The 15,047-nt window shown below is 51.6% G+C and overlaps 1 protein-coding gene across 2 annotated transcripts in view; it reads left to right on the top strand.

Annotated features, from left to right (window-relative positions):
- Window positions 1-14,347, top strand: part of CFAP65 (cilia and flagella associated protein 65) — a 32,099-nt gene extending 17,752 nt beyond the window's left edge. For both annotated transcript variants that reach the window (XM_040561772.1, XM_040561773.1), the window contains 15 exons: window positions 129-257; window positions 497-673; window positions 1,026-1,092; window positions 4,957-5,067; window positions 5,850-6,041; window positions 6,803-6,961; window positions 8,212-8,355; window positions 8,813-8,929; window positions 9,527-9,664; window positions 10,222-10,287; window positions 10,892-11,106; window positions 11,737-11,886; window positions 12,234-12,530; window positions 13,172-13,309; window positions 13,772-14,347. In XM_040561772.1, the coding sequence (XP_040417706.1) occupies window positions 129-257; window positions 497-673; window positions 1,026-1,092; window positions 4,957-5,067; window positions 5,850-6,041; window positions 6,803-6,961; window positions 8,212-8,355; window positions 8,813-8,929; window positions 9,527-9,664; window positions 10,222-10,287; window positions 10,892-11,106; window positions 11,737-11,886; window positions 12,234-12,530; window positions 13,172-13,309; window positions 13,772-13,808 (2,137 nt within the window). In that variant the 3' untranslated portion in view covers window positions 13,809-14,347. The remainder of the gene's footprint in view (window positions 1-128; window positions 258-496; window positions 674-1,025; window positions 1,093-4,956; window positions 5,068-5,849; window positions 6,042-6,802; window positions 6,962-8,211; window positions 8,356-8,812; window positions 8,930-9,526; window positions 9,665-10,221; window positions 10,288-10,891; window positions 11,107-11,736; window positions 11,887-12,233; window positions 12,531-13,171; window positions 13,310-13,771) is intronic.
- The last annotated feature ends 700 nt before the right edge of the window (window positions 14,348-15,047 follow it).

Below are 15,047 nucleotides of genomic sequence, written 5' to 3'. Positions count from 1 at the left end.
CCAACAACATAAAGTCGGGGAAGAATTATAAGGAAGACAAATGGTGTAGAACGACCCTTTCCCCTGTCCTGCCCTGCCAGCTCTTCTTCCTGTCTCAATTTAATCTTTTCTTTCTCTCCTGTAACCAGCACGTGCTTGATCCCTCCAGTGTACACTCCTTTCATGGTGGATTTCAACTTTGGGGCTGCCCCGATAGGCTCAGAGCCTACCCTGGTGGTGCTCCTGCTGGTGAACAAGGGTGTGGTGCCCGTGGAGTGGTAAGCAGTGCCTGCTGGAGCCCAGCCTCCTCTCCGGGGTCTCTCTGGGGATATGGAAATGCTCACAGGGGCCGTGAGATGTCTGAATATTAACGGGGTGGAATTTATTGGTGTAGGTTGTGTTGTGGGGCAGTGGGTGAATTCGTTGGTGGGTCTGGGTGGGGAAGCCTGGCTGGACTGAACACGCTGACCATGGCCCTGGGCGAGTTGTCTGTCCTTGTTGCTGACTGGATCCCTAGGGCCTTCCTCTTTCCTTCTGATCAGAAGATGGACATGGAACACTGGGCAGAGGATGCTGAGTTTAGCCCCCGTGAGCTGCACCAGATGAGAATTCAGGATAACCAGCTCTTCACTGTTTCTCCAAAGTCAGGGAAACTTCTTCCAGGACAGGAGGAATGTGTCCAGCTCTCACACAGGTGATGGCAACTATCTGTACTTCAGGGCCTCATCCCGCATGACAGGACAGCAGAATCCCCTCTTTTTCCATACCAGATCCTTTCCCTTCACATGCCACTTGCCCATTTTTAAAGGCTTTGGCCTAGAAACTCAGGTTCCTAAATCGGTGTATGACTAAAATCAACATTGCATCACTTTTTCCCACCCAAGCACAACTGTCCCGCTCCCTCTCTCTACGGCCCTTACGCAACAGTGACTCTTTAGCAGGGAAATGAGTTGTCTCTAATGTACTGTGTGACCCTGATTCTATCACCATGGACACAAGATTGGTGGCTAATGGTTTTTCTCTTTCTCCTCTTCTCGTGTTGCTAGACATGATTTCATTGGCACCGATCACCTCCCTGTCCTGCTGAAGGCTTCCTATGGCCATGAGATTCTGGTAAGGTAGCAGGTAGCTCTTGCTTCTGTTTGCAGAACAGCAGGTAGGGACTGAATTACCCATTATTTTTCCCAGAAGCTAGGTGGCAGGAAGGAGGCTCTGGCCTTCCCCTGGAGCCTGCACTGGCCAGGCAGTAACACAGGGCCAAGCAGAGACATAAAAACAGCGTCCTGACAAGCCTGTGCTTTCAGCACAGTGTGCTGGGGCAGTGCATTGGCAAAACGGCCCTTGGATGTAGCATCTGCTGGTTTCCCCAGAGCACAAGTTGCAAGAGGATATGTATATGTGTATATAAGTATACATATATGTGTATCTTTTTTTTAATATATTCTTAACCTGTATATTCTGTTGGTGGTGTTAGTACAGAACGGCTTCTTCCTCCAAACGAAGTCCAAAACAGCCCTCCTGGGTCTTACCATCCCTGTGTGTTTTCCACACTCAGGTATAACTCGCGGACAGGATCTCTTTGTTTCTTCCCCTCATTTCATCTGCTGCACAGTGAGTTCTTCCGCGCAGTGATCCCGGAGTTTAGCTGTGCAGCCCATCCTGCTTCTCTCGTATGAAGTTTTCCTGATTCTCCCCACCTCATCAGCTCTCTCCTCTCTTCAAGACCCCTTGGAAGGTGCTTTTCTCCACAAGTACCACCTGCAGTGGCTGCCGTCTGGGGACACGCGCTGGCACAGGGCTGGCAGAGCATCCTCCAGCTCTGGAGGCATGGAGGCAGCTGCTCCCACTGGCCCAGGGGGTGCTTCCTGCATCCCTGCTTGGTCCTCCCACTTCTTTCTCCTTGCCAGTAGCTGAGGCGCTTCCTACTCATTCTTCCTGCTTCGCTGCTTGCTAAAGCATCCCCGAGCTGATCCGCTATGTGTTTTCCCTGGGTATTTCCTCAGGCCTGGAACTAATTTGCCTCTCTCTCTCCCTCTCTCAAACTGTCAGTTAGAGTCAAAGTCACCTTGTGCTCTGCCGGGCACAGCTCATGCCCGGCTGAGCCTTCCTGTCTGTCTCTGAAGTTTCCTATGAGACCATTGTGTTCACACATCTCTTTTATTTTTCTTTTCTTTCAGGACCGTTGTCAGCTGAAAATCCAACCCTTTGACCAAGCTGTTCAAACAGTGGCTTAACTGTGCCTTCTCTCAAAGCCCTTGGACGGGCTCTCTGTGCTCTGCCTGCCTGGCACAATCCTGAGAGTGGCAGCCAGCATTTCACCAGCTGGCCAGTGAGGGATTAGGCTTTGGAGTACCAGAAGCCTATAGGGCACACACCTCCCCTGGCTGCATTGCCAGTGGCTTTGGTGGCTACCAGAAGCCACCACCCTACCTCACGCTGTCACTGCAGAAGGGGCTGGAAAAGCACGGGATGCTAAAAGTCCCGTGGGTGCACTGGAGCTCTGGCAGTGGCAGCTGCAGAGGCCAATCCAGGGACCTGGAGCAGTGCAGGTGGTTGCAACACAGTGCCAGTACCAAAGCACTAATATCGGAAAGTAGGAGTGGAAGAGGGGGCAGCTGAAGGGCCAAACACAGTGTGCTTTCACTCCTTCCAGCCATGGCATGAAGAGATGGTGGAGACCACCATAACGGTGCTCACTTGCCAGGGTTGTACCAGTCCTCACCTGGGAACTGAGTGAAACGTGCAGAATATATGCTGATCTTAAGGGAAGTAAATGCTGTAATGACAACCCAAAAACTAAGTTTTGGGAAGGTGATATAGCAACAATAAGCAGAGGTGGAGACTGTCAGGCTACGGTATTGTCCGGTCATTCTGTCAAAATCCAAATTGCCTGGCTTCAGAGCGGTGATGGTAGCCAGCTGCAGGATGATGCATCATTTTTTTGGGGTGGTCCAAACTCAGCTCTGCGATGGCTTTACACGTATGGGCAGTTTAACCTCCCACTCTGCTTCCCCAGCAGAGTGTCCGCTGCTTCTTCAAGAGTTCCCATCACTGCTTCCCCCCTACTTTCAGTCCTGTGGTGACTGGGTTTATAGGTGCTCCGAAGGAATCAAACTGATTTCCCACAAGCAATTTCTTCTGGCTGCAGGATGAAGTTTCTGTGGGACTTGTTTGTCACCCAATTTCTTGCCCAGGAGGGAAACAGGGCCTCAAGCTGCCTAATGCTCTCGTGGGTTGTCCTTTGCCTCATCTCCTTAGCCTGCCTGTAACAGTGCAGCTGTGACCTTGTTCTCAGAGCTCAGGGACAGTTTGGCTGGGCACAGTCTGCACCCTCAGCACTTTTAGTAGGAAAGGCCCAGCTGGCTGCAGGTGTTGCACGACGAGGTGGCTGTAGGCTGGTTCCCAGAGCTCGCTGGAGGGAACGGCTGGATCTCAGGGAGAATCCCCTAGCACACAGGATCCATAAACTGGAATTGTTTGCCCTTCACTTCATAGCTGCTAATTAGGTATAGTGAGACGCTGTCACATGCAGCACGTGTTCTCTGGGCAGCTCTGCTCCCTGGGGGCTCTGGCATCCCTGTCCTCTCACGCTCTAAGTCATTTCAGTGGGGTGAGGTTTGTGCTCTCTGGAAGGGGAACTGATTGAAGCAGGTCTTCACATTTCTCTGTTTGTTTCCTTGTAATAATAGTCCCCTAATTGTCACATCCTGTGTCTAAGGAAACTGAAGACAGTTTTGCCTCAGCACTTTTGGTCTGGTGGAATCAAAGGCAGCCTTTTGACACAGGTAGTACAAATGGGTGTTTCACTCCCAAAGCTCGGGAAGGTTCCTGACCCTTTTTCCCTTGCAATTTGAAAGTGTCAGCTATTGTTCTTTTATTTGCACTGTATCTGGCTTGCTGAGGCCCTTAGAAGCTGCACACTCGTGTAGTGCTTTGAAAAGATGAAAGAATGAAATCCCACGTGGGACTTTGTTAGTATTGTATTTCTAGTCCTCTCTCCCTCATCACTTTGCTTATGGAGTTGAACTGGAAGTGGTTCTTTTGAAGAAATCGGCAATCTCTGCCTTGTTTAAACAGCTGATATGGTATCTCCTTCAGGTGTCTGTCCAAGGCATCCACCCAGCATCACAAATGTCTTCTCCATCTTCTGTGTATGCGCTTGAAAAGTAGGCATGTCCTAGGCTTGGCTAATTGTGAACTGCAGTGAGTTAGCTCCGTTTATCCATGCAGAGACATTATTAGCTCTGTGACTGCTTTGCAGCCTCTGTCTCTAGGCAGCAGACAGCTCCGGGGTGCTTTGGGGTGATCCTGCTGGAAATCATGCACCATGACTCATCTCTAGCCTGTGCGCAGTCTTCTCAAAATACAGAATCCTGTGTCCCTGCCTTTCCATGAAACAGCTCTTACAAATCCCTCTGCTTTGCTTGATGGGGTGGCTGCTCTGCTAACAGGTTACTGTTAATCATTACTTGATCACCTAAAATTCAGCTGGGATCTTCTTGCAGCCTTTGGACCCTGTTATACACAGTCTTGGAGTAGCATGTTCTGCAGAGTGAGGACATCCAGATGGTCCCTTCCAAGAGGGAGTCATTACTTAGCTAAAATTCTGGCTCAGGATTTTATGGCAAAGGGTTTGGATGTCACAGCTGCACAGTCTACCACATACAGACACTTTCATTCACGAAGAATTTCTACTACATACTTGCAAGGAGAAGCACTGAAGCTGGTGCCTGATATAGAATGGAGAAGGGTACCATGTTGCTGATAAAAGATGCCAACCTCCCAGAGAAAAGCTAACAGCTGAGTAGGCTCTCCATCTCCTTGCCTCTGTCTTAGGACTCACTGTCCTGGTATTACCAAATTTCAAGCTGTAAATGCGTTGCTCTCAGTTTGCCAAGTCCTTCAGAGTCCTTGTGTAGTTGGTAGTGGCAGGGCCAAGGCTTTGTGAGAAAGTGACTGTGTTTCTTCCTGCTGTAGCTGAACTTCAGAGGCGTGACGGTGAAACAGGACCAGCTGTACGTTCATTTTGCATCCACTAAGCACCTCTTCACACCCATTGCGATTGGGACTTCCCACCCCCCGACACAGGTGAGCATCCTGGGGCCAAACCCAGCAGCAGGCAGAGGGAACGAGCTAGCACGTTACTGTGTCCAAAGGAGCAGCACTGTCTGAAGCATTTCCCAGGAAACAGAGTGGTCTCCACAGGAAAGCACCACATCAAAACTCTGCACCTAGTACTAGACAGAGCCTGGAAATTGGTGCCAGGAGCTTGTAGGGAAAGTACCGCTCATCATCTCCAGTTCTACAGGACTTGGCATTTACTCTAGCCAGAATGCACGTGAGGTGTGTTGGGCTCTTCCCCTGTTCTCTTGCGTTGTATCTAGGTGAAGGCTTGTCTAGCTGCTCCAGGCACTCTGGAGATGAATGGTAATTAGTTTCTTAGTAAATTAATTGAACTTCCTTAAACGCTTATTTAGCAAGAAAAGGTAGCTTTGATTCTGTTCTGCCTAATTTACTTGGAAAATGAACAAGTCTGAACTGAATTAAGATCACTTTAACAAGAGGGTTTCTGCATTTCAAGTAATCCACTTTGCAGTGATCCCTTTAGCTAATTTGTATTAATTTCCTCCTAGCCTGAATTCACAGGGTGACACATGGAGAGGCACTGTAGTCATTAATGTACCTGTATGGTGATAAACCTTCAGCACAGTCGCCCGTTAGAGTCTTGGTGATAACTCCTGACACTATGAGGTCTCCTCATGCTTTGGAGACAAGCTGGCTAATTCGTGGTTATCAGAGTCCTCTGGGGAAGTGTTAACTGCTTTAACTTGTGCAGGGTGTAACAAGCAGTGCACTATGATTCCCTTCAGGTTTATGAACTCTATAATGGTGGCTCCATGCCAGTGATGTTTGAGGTTCAGCTGGACAGCATCATGAAGATCCAGAAGGACAATTTTCAGCATCCTGTGTTCGTCTGCTTAACTCCCAGAGGAGAAATCCCCCCTGGCACAACAGGTCAGATTGAGTGGATCTTCTCACCACTGGAAGCCAGAACGTACTTGGTAAGGCCCTCCTCATGACTGCCAGAAATGGTTTCTTTCTGCTATCCTGTGCCAAAAATTCTTTAAATCTTGTATTGATGGCTTCATTCCTCCAAGAAGCAGAATCCAAGAGCAAAGAAGTGACTGCTCTGGTCAAGAAACAGAGCAGATCATCTCATAAGTCTCTTCTTCCCAAAGGACACATTTCTTTCACAACCAGAGTCATCCCAGCACATATTTTTCAAGGATCTAATAGTGTCCACAGGGGTATAAAAAGCTCTCTGGAAACAGCCTTTCCAAAGGCTGCTGACCTAGGCTGCAGGAGGCAGGCATGGCCAGAGCTGGAGCACGGCTCCACTAATGGTGGTTGCATGAGAGAAAAAGAAAAGAAAAGAAAAGAAAAGAAAAGAAAAGAAAAGAAAAGAAAAGAAAAGAAAAGAAAAGAAAAGAAAAGAAAAGAAAAGAAAAGAAAAGAAAAGAAAAGAAAAGAAAAGAAAAGAAAAGAAATAGAAAAAAAAAACCCACCCTCCAGTTTTTGTTCTGAAAGGGAGTCTCTGCCCATTTCATACAGAAGTTGCTATTTGCCTGCTTGACTGACCTTCCTGGGTAAGCAGGAAAGGCCAACAGAGAGGTCAAAGCCTAAAAGAGCAAAGAAACACGGAGTTCTCTTCACCCATGAATGTGGTTTACATAGAGGCAGTCCATTAGCAAGTACACTGCCCTTTTGCACATCTCTCCCAAATATGACTCTGGTCTTAATATTTTTATTCTGTCCAAGGCAGGTTGAAGTTCCCATCCACATCCTGGGGGGTGATTCAGCTCTGATCACCTTCCAGGGAGTAGGCTACGATCCGAATATCACAGGAGAGAACGCCACATTCAGCGAAGTCTTGTCTCCTTCTGTCCTTCTGGGTTCTACCAAACTGACTGTGCCTGGGCAGGTAAGTCCAGGTATGGTGATATGAGCAATATGATCGGTCCAGAAATGCATGAAAAAGACTGAAATATGCAAGTGGCCCCATCTAGCAGTAGCCTGTATTGCAGAGGAGTCCATTTCAATGTGATGGGCAAGATATTTCCCTTCCAGCAGGTCATCTAGAGCCTGATTGACTAAGGCTGTTGTTCTGAAAGGTGCCTTCCTTCCAACTTGCTGATTCTGCTGCCATTAGAACGAAAAAGGCTTTAGGCTTTGTTCATTTTCTGAAATTTCCATTAAAAATTATCCCCATTGCAGCTACCTTCCTTGTCTGCAGATATAAAACCTTTTCCTTGGCAATTCATTCACGCATTAAGAAAAAGTCCTACTGCTGACGTGCCACGCCAAGGCTCAGCTGCCTCAGCTTCACAGCCAAAGCCAGACTGAGCGATGCGTCACCTGCACCCAGACTGCAGGAGGGTCACTGCTTCGGGTGCATCCTGAGGAATGTGCTTGCCCGACCTGCCGCTGGCTTGTTTGGCCTGGGCAGAGCCGTCCTGCCAGCCTGGATGGTTTGTTGTTAAACTCAGCCACAGATCCCAGTGCAGTAAGTGTTACACAGCACCGGCGCTGGCATACACCAGGCAGGTAAGGGGTTCGTTCCGTGTGACGTTAGCGCACCTTCCCCGGAGCCCAGCCGCTGCTACGTATGCTCTTTGACTTCCTGCAGGGCGGTTTGCGTTGCTGGCAAAAGCAAAGAGGTGATTAAAAACCTGTCTCCGAACATTTCGTTAGTTTTTATGAATTTCATAAGTTTTCATTAGCTTAGAAAATGATCACTGTAATGAATTTGCTCTGTGCCTGGAGAGTGGGACAGGCTAGCAGCATGCTAGTAACGGGGTAAGATAGGGAGCAGTTTCCCAGAACTCACAGCTAGGCTGAGGAGAATTTTGCCCAAGCACAGAGCTCACACTTTTTCCAACTGAAGTGAGGAAAAGGCCTGGACTACGAGTGCTGCAAAGAGAGTCTGGGTGCTGCTGGTCCGCCCCCGCTGCAACAGGGCTGTCCTCTTGCTGCAAAGAGTTATTGCAGCCAGAGTAAATTGAGAGAAACGTGACACTCATTCCAGGTGTTATGGTAAAGGTGACCAGCTAATATGTTTATTTTTTTTTCTGGACTTTGCTGTACAACCTGAAGATGAACGTGTGGCTGCCCTTCCCCGTATGCCATCTTCCTTCACTGTTGCTCTCCCTGGTTTCGCCTTCTTTCCTGCAGGCGGCCACCTTATCACACCACAAGATTTGCGTCGGAAATATCCCAGATTGCACCAGAGTGTGTCGGCTTGTCTTTCTCAACAATATCTCAGAGAGCAAGGCTGTTGCGTTCGCCTGGAAGACGAACACTGTTAAAGACAGTGGGGTGAGTCGTTCCTTCTTTCTCCTCTATTCTGCATGGTGGACAGGGGGTGGATCACTTGTGCCACAAAAAGAACTTCCTCTCCATTTTCACCCAGACACTGAGAAAACATCCTGGAAACTGGATTTTGTACTAGCCGTTGAAAGGAAAGGGCAGAGAAAAGTGGAGGCAAGGGTAGGATAGGAGGAAAAAAGACAAGAACTCAGAAAGGGTGTCTGAAGATTTCAGTGAGGTTAAGTGAACCTCAGGCTAAAGGATGTGATGAGCCTCAGAACTCCATCTACCAGCAAAGTCTACAGTCATTTCTTGAATACAGCAGCTGCATCTCCCTCATGCCACCTGCCTTTCAGAAGGGCACAGGGAGAGAAATCTCACCATTCTGTATTTCCTGCAAGGAGAGGGCATGCAGCAAGGGCACAGGACAGAGAAACAAATCTTCTGTGGATTTTCTTTTCCCCAGGTGTTGCAGATTGCTCCAGAGCTGGGGGTCATGCAGCCTGGAGAGAGCATCCCCTGCTTCATCACGCTGCGGCCTTCAGGGATTCCTTCCTTGTACAGCGTAGATGTGGTGTGTGAGGTGAGACCCGGGAGGAACGTGTGTATTCCCATCACCTGGGCAGGTCACTGCAGTTCCCAAACAGCTGGCCCCAGCAGTCAGCTGCCTGCTGGCTTCCACCTGAAGGAACCCTTCGTAGCTCCGTAACGCTGGCCAGCGCTTCTCCTTGCTGAGGAAACGGAGCTTCTTCTCTTCTGGTGCTTTGTGTCCCCCTCTGTCTGTGTGGCTCACTAGGTGAGGTGTAATTGTGCAACTTGGGGCTTTGTGAGTTGAACGGAGATACAAGAAGTCACCGTTTGAACAGAACTGGCTTTCAGTGGGAGTCAGACACTTAAATATCAGTGAAAAGCAAGTCTTGCTTCTGTGAGATGGTGGGGGCCCAGACTGGCAGCACTGTCCCTCTGGCCGGTACACTGGCCAATTTTCAGGTGTCCTTTGGCAGAAGACTGTCTTCTCTGTATAAGCCTTACAATAGCACTGCTCTCTCCCCTTCCTGCCACTGGAGGACATGACGGGGAGGAAGGGAAGAAGGACTAACAGGCAGGAACTTGAGCCAGAGGCTCTGTTGTTTGCAGCTCCTTTCTCGCCCTGCTGCCTCAGTCATGCTTTGCCCCGTAGGTGTACAGCCAGGAGTCCCTGCGTCGGTATGAGAGGGACCTGCAGGAGTGGGAAAGGGAGAAGGAACGGCAGGCTGTGGAGTTCACCATCACGGAGAAGGACCTCAGGACTGAGAAGAAGCCGAAGTCACCTGCAGGGGTAAGTGCTGCCAGAATTTTACAGCAGCTCAGAAACAGCAGCCAGGTGTCAACAAGAAACATTCCTGAAGAAAATCCAGACGAGAGAACGTAGGGCTCTGATCTACTCAGGTTCTCATAGCTGGTCTGCGGACAGTGGAAAATGTGATTTTGATTTCTAGCCAAGAATCCTCTTGCATTCTCTTTAATGTTGAGAGAGGGGATGGCAGATGTGGAACTTGAAATTAAAAATGATTTTTTCTAATCACCTTACAAACTCTGAATTTGCTAATGATCATCTGAAATTTGGAAGGGCATGAGAAGCCTTAGGGAAAACAAAGCCAGTGGCTCTGGAAACTGATGGTTGGATTTTTAAACGTGGATAAACACTGGAGTGAAGCGTGTAACTACCATTAAGAATGGGGCACAGTGAAAAATGGGAGGATGAGATAGATCATTGGGTTTCAGCTAGGGCAAAGCAAAACCAAATCCTCAAGAAATCCTCAAGACTTGTTCTGCTCCTAATCTTTCCCTACACTGTGACTTCTCCATTTATTCTTTTTTCTTATTTTTTTTAAGAGATCATCAGATTCTGCTGAGACAGAAAATCTCCCTGAGCCCTCAGCTGCGGTCAGGAAATACAAGGTAAGTCAGGCCTGTCTCACCTCCGGTGGAATCAAACTGACTGCTTTAGAAAAGAGGCAGATGCTGGATCTCACAGCGTGGGAGCCCGGGCAGAGAGCACGGCAGGGTTTGTAGCTTCAAGGCTTTGGGACACAGACTGTTTGGAGGAGCCAGAAGAATCAGACTGTCTGGCTGTGTCCCGTGGGCAGTAACTTTCCATCTGGGGTGAACGGGAAGGGAAACTGGAAGCATGCAGCCATGACCGGAGAAAAGTGGAAAGATTTCAAATGAGCAGAAAAGGTGCATATGGGCAGGCGGGGTGGTTTCGCACTGGGGGTGAAAGGGCTGGAGTGCAACAGCCCTGAGGGCCCAGGGGAGATACCCAAAGCCCTGCTGGTGCTTGGGGTTGGTGCTCTGGGCAGCAAGGAGGGGGCAGGCATGGTTCCCAGCGTGGCTCTTTGTGCCTGATCGGGCTACTGCAGTGCCGAGTCCTTTCGGATGCTGTCTCCTGAACAGCATCTGGTGGCTTCTGGGCTTTCCAGTTCTCACGCCAGCGCTCACACATACCCCAGCCTACCTGTGGCTAGAGGAGCAACTGAGGGCCTGCCATTTTTCTCTCCAACAGACGCTGCCCCCTATTAAAAACCACCCTGTGCCCAATCTCCCTGCTGGACACTTGGAGAGGAGGCTGTTGCTGGACAAAGAAGCCAGCCGGGTGTGGGTCAAACCAGAGCCTCCCAAGCCCATCCTTTTACACCTCGCTGTGACAGCCAGGTCCCACTCTACTGAGGACTTCTTCAAGAACTTCCCCTCAGAGTTCCCGAAGTACTTCTTGCCCCGGTAAGAGATCTGTCCTTTTAGCTTGGCATCTTCATCTGAGCCAGGGCTGCCCCTGACCTGATACCCACTAAAGCTGGAGCTCTGCTCTGCTCCTCTCTAGTGCCTCAGTATCGGCAGGAGGGGCTTTGCTTTCCCTGATATTAGCTGACGTGGCCTGTTTCTCTCCCTCTCTTGAGAGAATAGCCTGGTGTGGTCCAGGTCCCGATACTTATGCGCCCCAGTATCAAGGCCCTGATATTATGGGACAAAGCCCAGGCTTAAATCATTGTCAGAGGTGCCATGCATGGGAAGGGCAGGAGTATTTAACAACATGTACACCTTGGAAACCACTGGGCTTGGGAAAGCCTCTATGGGATGCTGCAGGCACTTGTTGACACTAATGTGAGCCAGGAACCACTCTTTGGGGTGCTGGGAAGAGAGGCAGCCCATCGGGAGATACTGTCAGAGCTTAGTCCTCCTCTTCTGTGAGTGTCCTTGCTGCTGTCACGTGTAGCAGCTCTCACGCCTCCCCCAGCACCCTGCACAGCTCCCTGCTTGCCTGCGGTGCTGCTGTTCAGCCAGGAGGCCGCAGGGCTGCAGGAGCTCAGTTCAGCAGCAGAACCACTGATGGAACAAATCCCTCTTTGCCAGCCCCTTCAGCCACCTACCGTTGGAGACCAAGCCTGTGGATGGGACTAAGGTCAGCGACAGGATGGAGATGGACCCCAAATGGCTATCCCTGGCCACTGCCTCCAAACAGGAGCTGCAGATAGTGACTGACATGCTCACAGGTGTCCTCAGGTGCGTGTCCCTTCACACTCACCCTGTTTGGAGCCCCTGTCGTCCAGGTGTGTGTGTGCAGCACGGGCAGCCACCCGCTAATCCCACGGGATCTGTGCACCGATGCTGCTCCAAAATAGGGGACGCAGCTTGCCTAAAGCTGCCCTGGGGTCTACGAGCTCGGGAGTCCTGGTGTGACAGCCAAAGGCAGGGGAAAAAATACTGGGGAAGCAACGGTAGTTTCTTTAGCTCAAGCCATTGATATCAGCCAAGGTTTTCCCTCTGACTTGTTCTTACTTGTAATGATCCCCTGGGGTCACTCAGATAACTGATTTTCTGGGACTCACCCCTTATTTTCTTCCTCCCAGTGGCCTCTTGGAGAACACCCAGTTCCAAGACGCAGTGAAGAGAAGTTTGGATGAACCCATCCCATATTTCTCCCAGTTCCGTTGTAAAGCAACAGTAGAGACACAAGACGGGGGACAGTGCACCACGGTCCCATCCAGCGGCTCTCCTTCCTCAGATCTTTACACTGAGGAGAATGGAGAGAGAGAAGAAATGAAGCAAGAATCTTTCCCCAGCAAGGAATTTCTGGAGTCTTGGGAGAGGCTGAGTGAGGTTTTTCACCACGAGCAGTTGAGGGAGCAGAAGGAGATGCTGAGCAGGTGAGGAAGAACTCACACAGAAGAGATTTAAGTTGCACTGCCTGGCCAGAAACCCATTTCTCCATCTTCCCTGTAGCATTTCTGGGGTGCTCTGTGTGCTCTGTGGGGAAGCCCACGCTAGCCCACCCTCCCACCCCCTCCCAAAGTGCAGTCTGTGAGGAGTGCAGGATTGCTGCGTCCTGGCGCTGAGCACTGGGCAGCACCAGGATGCTGATGCTGCGTGACGTCTGCTTTACACCTGGATGCTTCTGGCTACGTTGGACGTCAGAAGGCAGTGTGTGCTTACCTCGCCTTTCATTTTTACTACAGTATTTCATCACATCATATTTACTGTGGCTACACCCTGGCACGCTGCTACAGGCCACGAGCACATCCACAAATGCTAACTACAACACAGCTTGGAGGGAAAAAAACAGTAAAACCGCTGTTATCCTGCTCTGACCAAGGTCAGGGCTGGGTGCCAGCTGGTGGCAGTCCTGGGAGAAGGGTCAGCACCCGATTGCTCAAGGCTTTGGTTCATTGGCCTCAGCATGCAGGAAGCAGCGTGCGCTCTTCTGCTGTGCCTGGGGGGAGCCACAGCAAGCAGCCTTCCTTATCGGCTTCCTGATAACCATCCTCTGCCTGTACTCTTGTCCCTCCAGGCATCCAGCCTTTGGGACCCTGGTGGAGCTGGTGCTGGAGAACACTCTGCAGAACATCCTGATTGAAGCCAGCCGTGGGGAGGTGGTGCTGACAGCCCGGCCCAGGGTCATCGCTCTGCCCCCAAGCCCTTTCCGAAGGTAGCAGAGCGTATCTGTTCTGTGCTGGGGGCCAGGAACTGGCCTTAATGTGTCAGGTTGAGGCACAGCCCGTGTCAGGTTGGGGAGCCCAGCACAAGGAGGCTTTCTTGGGAGTGTGCTCAAGGAACAGGCAGCACATCCTCTGGCAGCAGAAAGGGGGCAAAGCTGCCCTGGTCCGGGATGGGGTGGGATCTGGTTGGGTTGAGGGAGTGAACACAGGTGGGGAAGCAGATTTGGGACTGAGGGCAAAGAATGAGGATTTGTCCCGGCCTGGGGATAAGTACAGGGAGAGGGCATCAAGGGAGGGTTGTTGAATGGAGGTGTCATCTCCAGAGCTGCAGAAGTCTTGTCCAGAAGGAGGGTGGATGTTCCCTGTGATCCCCTGGGGAGGGATGGCTGTCTGGGGAGAGGCAGCAGCAGCCTGCACTCTCCCCACTCCAAAGGCTATCTCTTTTCCTTCAGAATCACCAGTCCAACACCCCAAAGCTCAAGAACGTAGCTGTGACACAACGCGCTGCTTGAGCTCTGCAAGCATACCTAGTGCCTGCACCCTTCATCCCACCCCTGTAAAGTCCAGAGCAACTCTGACCCTCCCACACCACGACTTGAACTCGGCCTGCTGGCCACCTCCAGGGACATATGTCCTGCCTGCGTCCTCAGCTCCAGCTTGAATCCTCCAGCAGCTCCACAGCAGAGTTCACGAGATCTCTTCTTCCCGTGGCTGGCCACATCATCAGAGAAGGACCTCGCTGCGCGGTGGGAGCATACGGACAGCCCCTGTGACTGCTCCCGGTGCCCTCAGTCTGTGCCAGCTGGGAGAGGAGTGGAGCCTGCTTTGGAATATCGTTGAGGAAGGACTAACAGCTGGGCACCGAGGTGCTGAGCCCCCGCTGCCCCCCAGCAGGGAGCAGGAGCTGAATCCTCCTCCCCTCCTTGCTCCTGTGGCTGCTCTGCGGGTCCCATATACAGCAACCCAGCCCGTGCGCGCAGCTTCTAGCAGGCTTGGCAGCCCAATAAAAGGAGACTGGCCTCTGGGGACACAGATACTGATGCGTAATGTAACGTGGTCAGTGCCTCTGGGCTTGGTAGCGCACTGGACCAGCTCTCCCCTCTTAAAACTGCAAGGTCTCGCTTGGGGAAGGAGCGGGGTTTGTCACAGCCGGGAGGTGGCAGTGTGAGTTCTGAGAAAGCCCCGGTGCCAGCACGGAGCTGTGGGCTCTGCCCGCTGCTCCCCGCGAAGGCTGCAGGCTGCGGGCTGCCCGTGCCAGGCACCGGGGGTGGCCCTGGGGCATCTCCCCCCTTCCGCAGCCCCGACGGGCTCTGCTGGCATCCCTCTCCGAGCCCTCCTGCCCTGCCTTCTTCCCAGGGCCACGTCTGCGCCTTCTCCCCTTGCAGCCCGCAGGAAAACCATGCACCGCGGGCTGCTTTTGCCCTGCTTGGCAGAGGGCAGGTGCCTGCTGCGCCCGGGGGTGCCGCTGCTCTCGCAGAGCTCTGCTCGGCGCAGGAGCCCTGCGTGCGGAACCGTTTCTGAGCCCCAGGGCTGAGCTGTTCCTCTTGCTGCAGATACAGCAGAGGCACTGCCAGCTCCTGAGCTCAGCCCCGGGGGCTCCACGTGGCTCCTGGATCCTTCTCACCAGGCGCGCTGCAGACCCTTTCCTCCCTTCCCAGCACGCTGGGTGCCAGATCTCCCACGGCAGCTCAAGGCAGCAGCAGCCCAGCATGGCTGTTTGGTCCACTT

Source organism: Cygnus olor, chromosome 6 (genome assembly GCF_009769625.2).
Source record: "Cygnus olor isolate bCygOlo1 chromosome 6, bCygOlo1.pri.v2, whole genome shotgun sequence".
Classification (NCBI taxonomy): domain Eukaryota; kingdom Metazoa; phylum Chordata; class Aves; order Anseriformes; family Anatidae; genus Cygnus; species Cygnus olor.
Note: the sequence above shows the minus strand (reverse complement) of the source record. Positions and strands in the feature narration are given on the sequence as shown.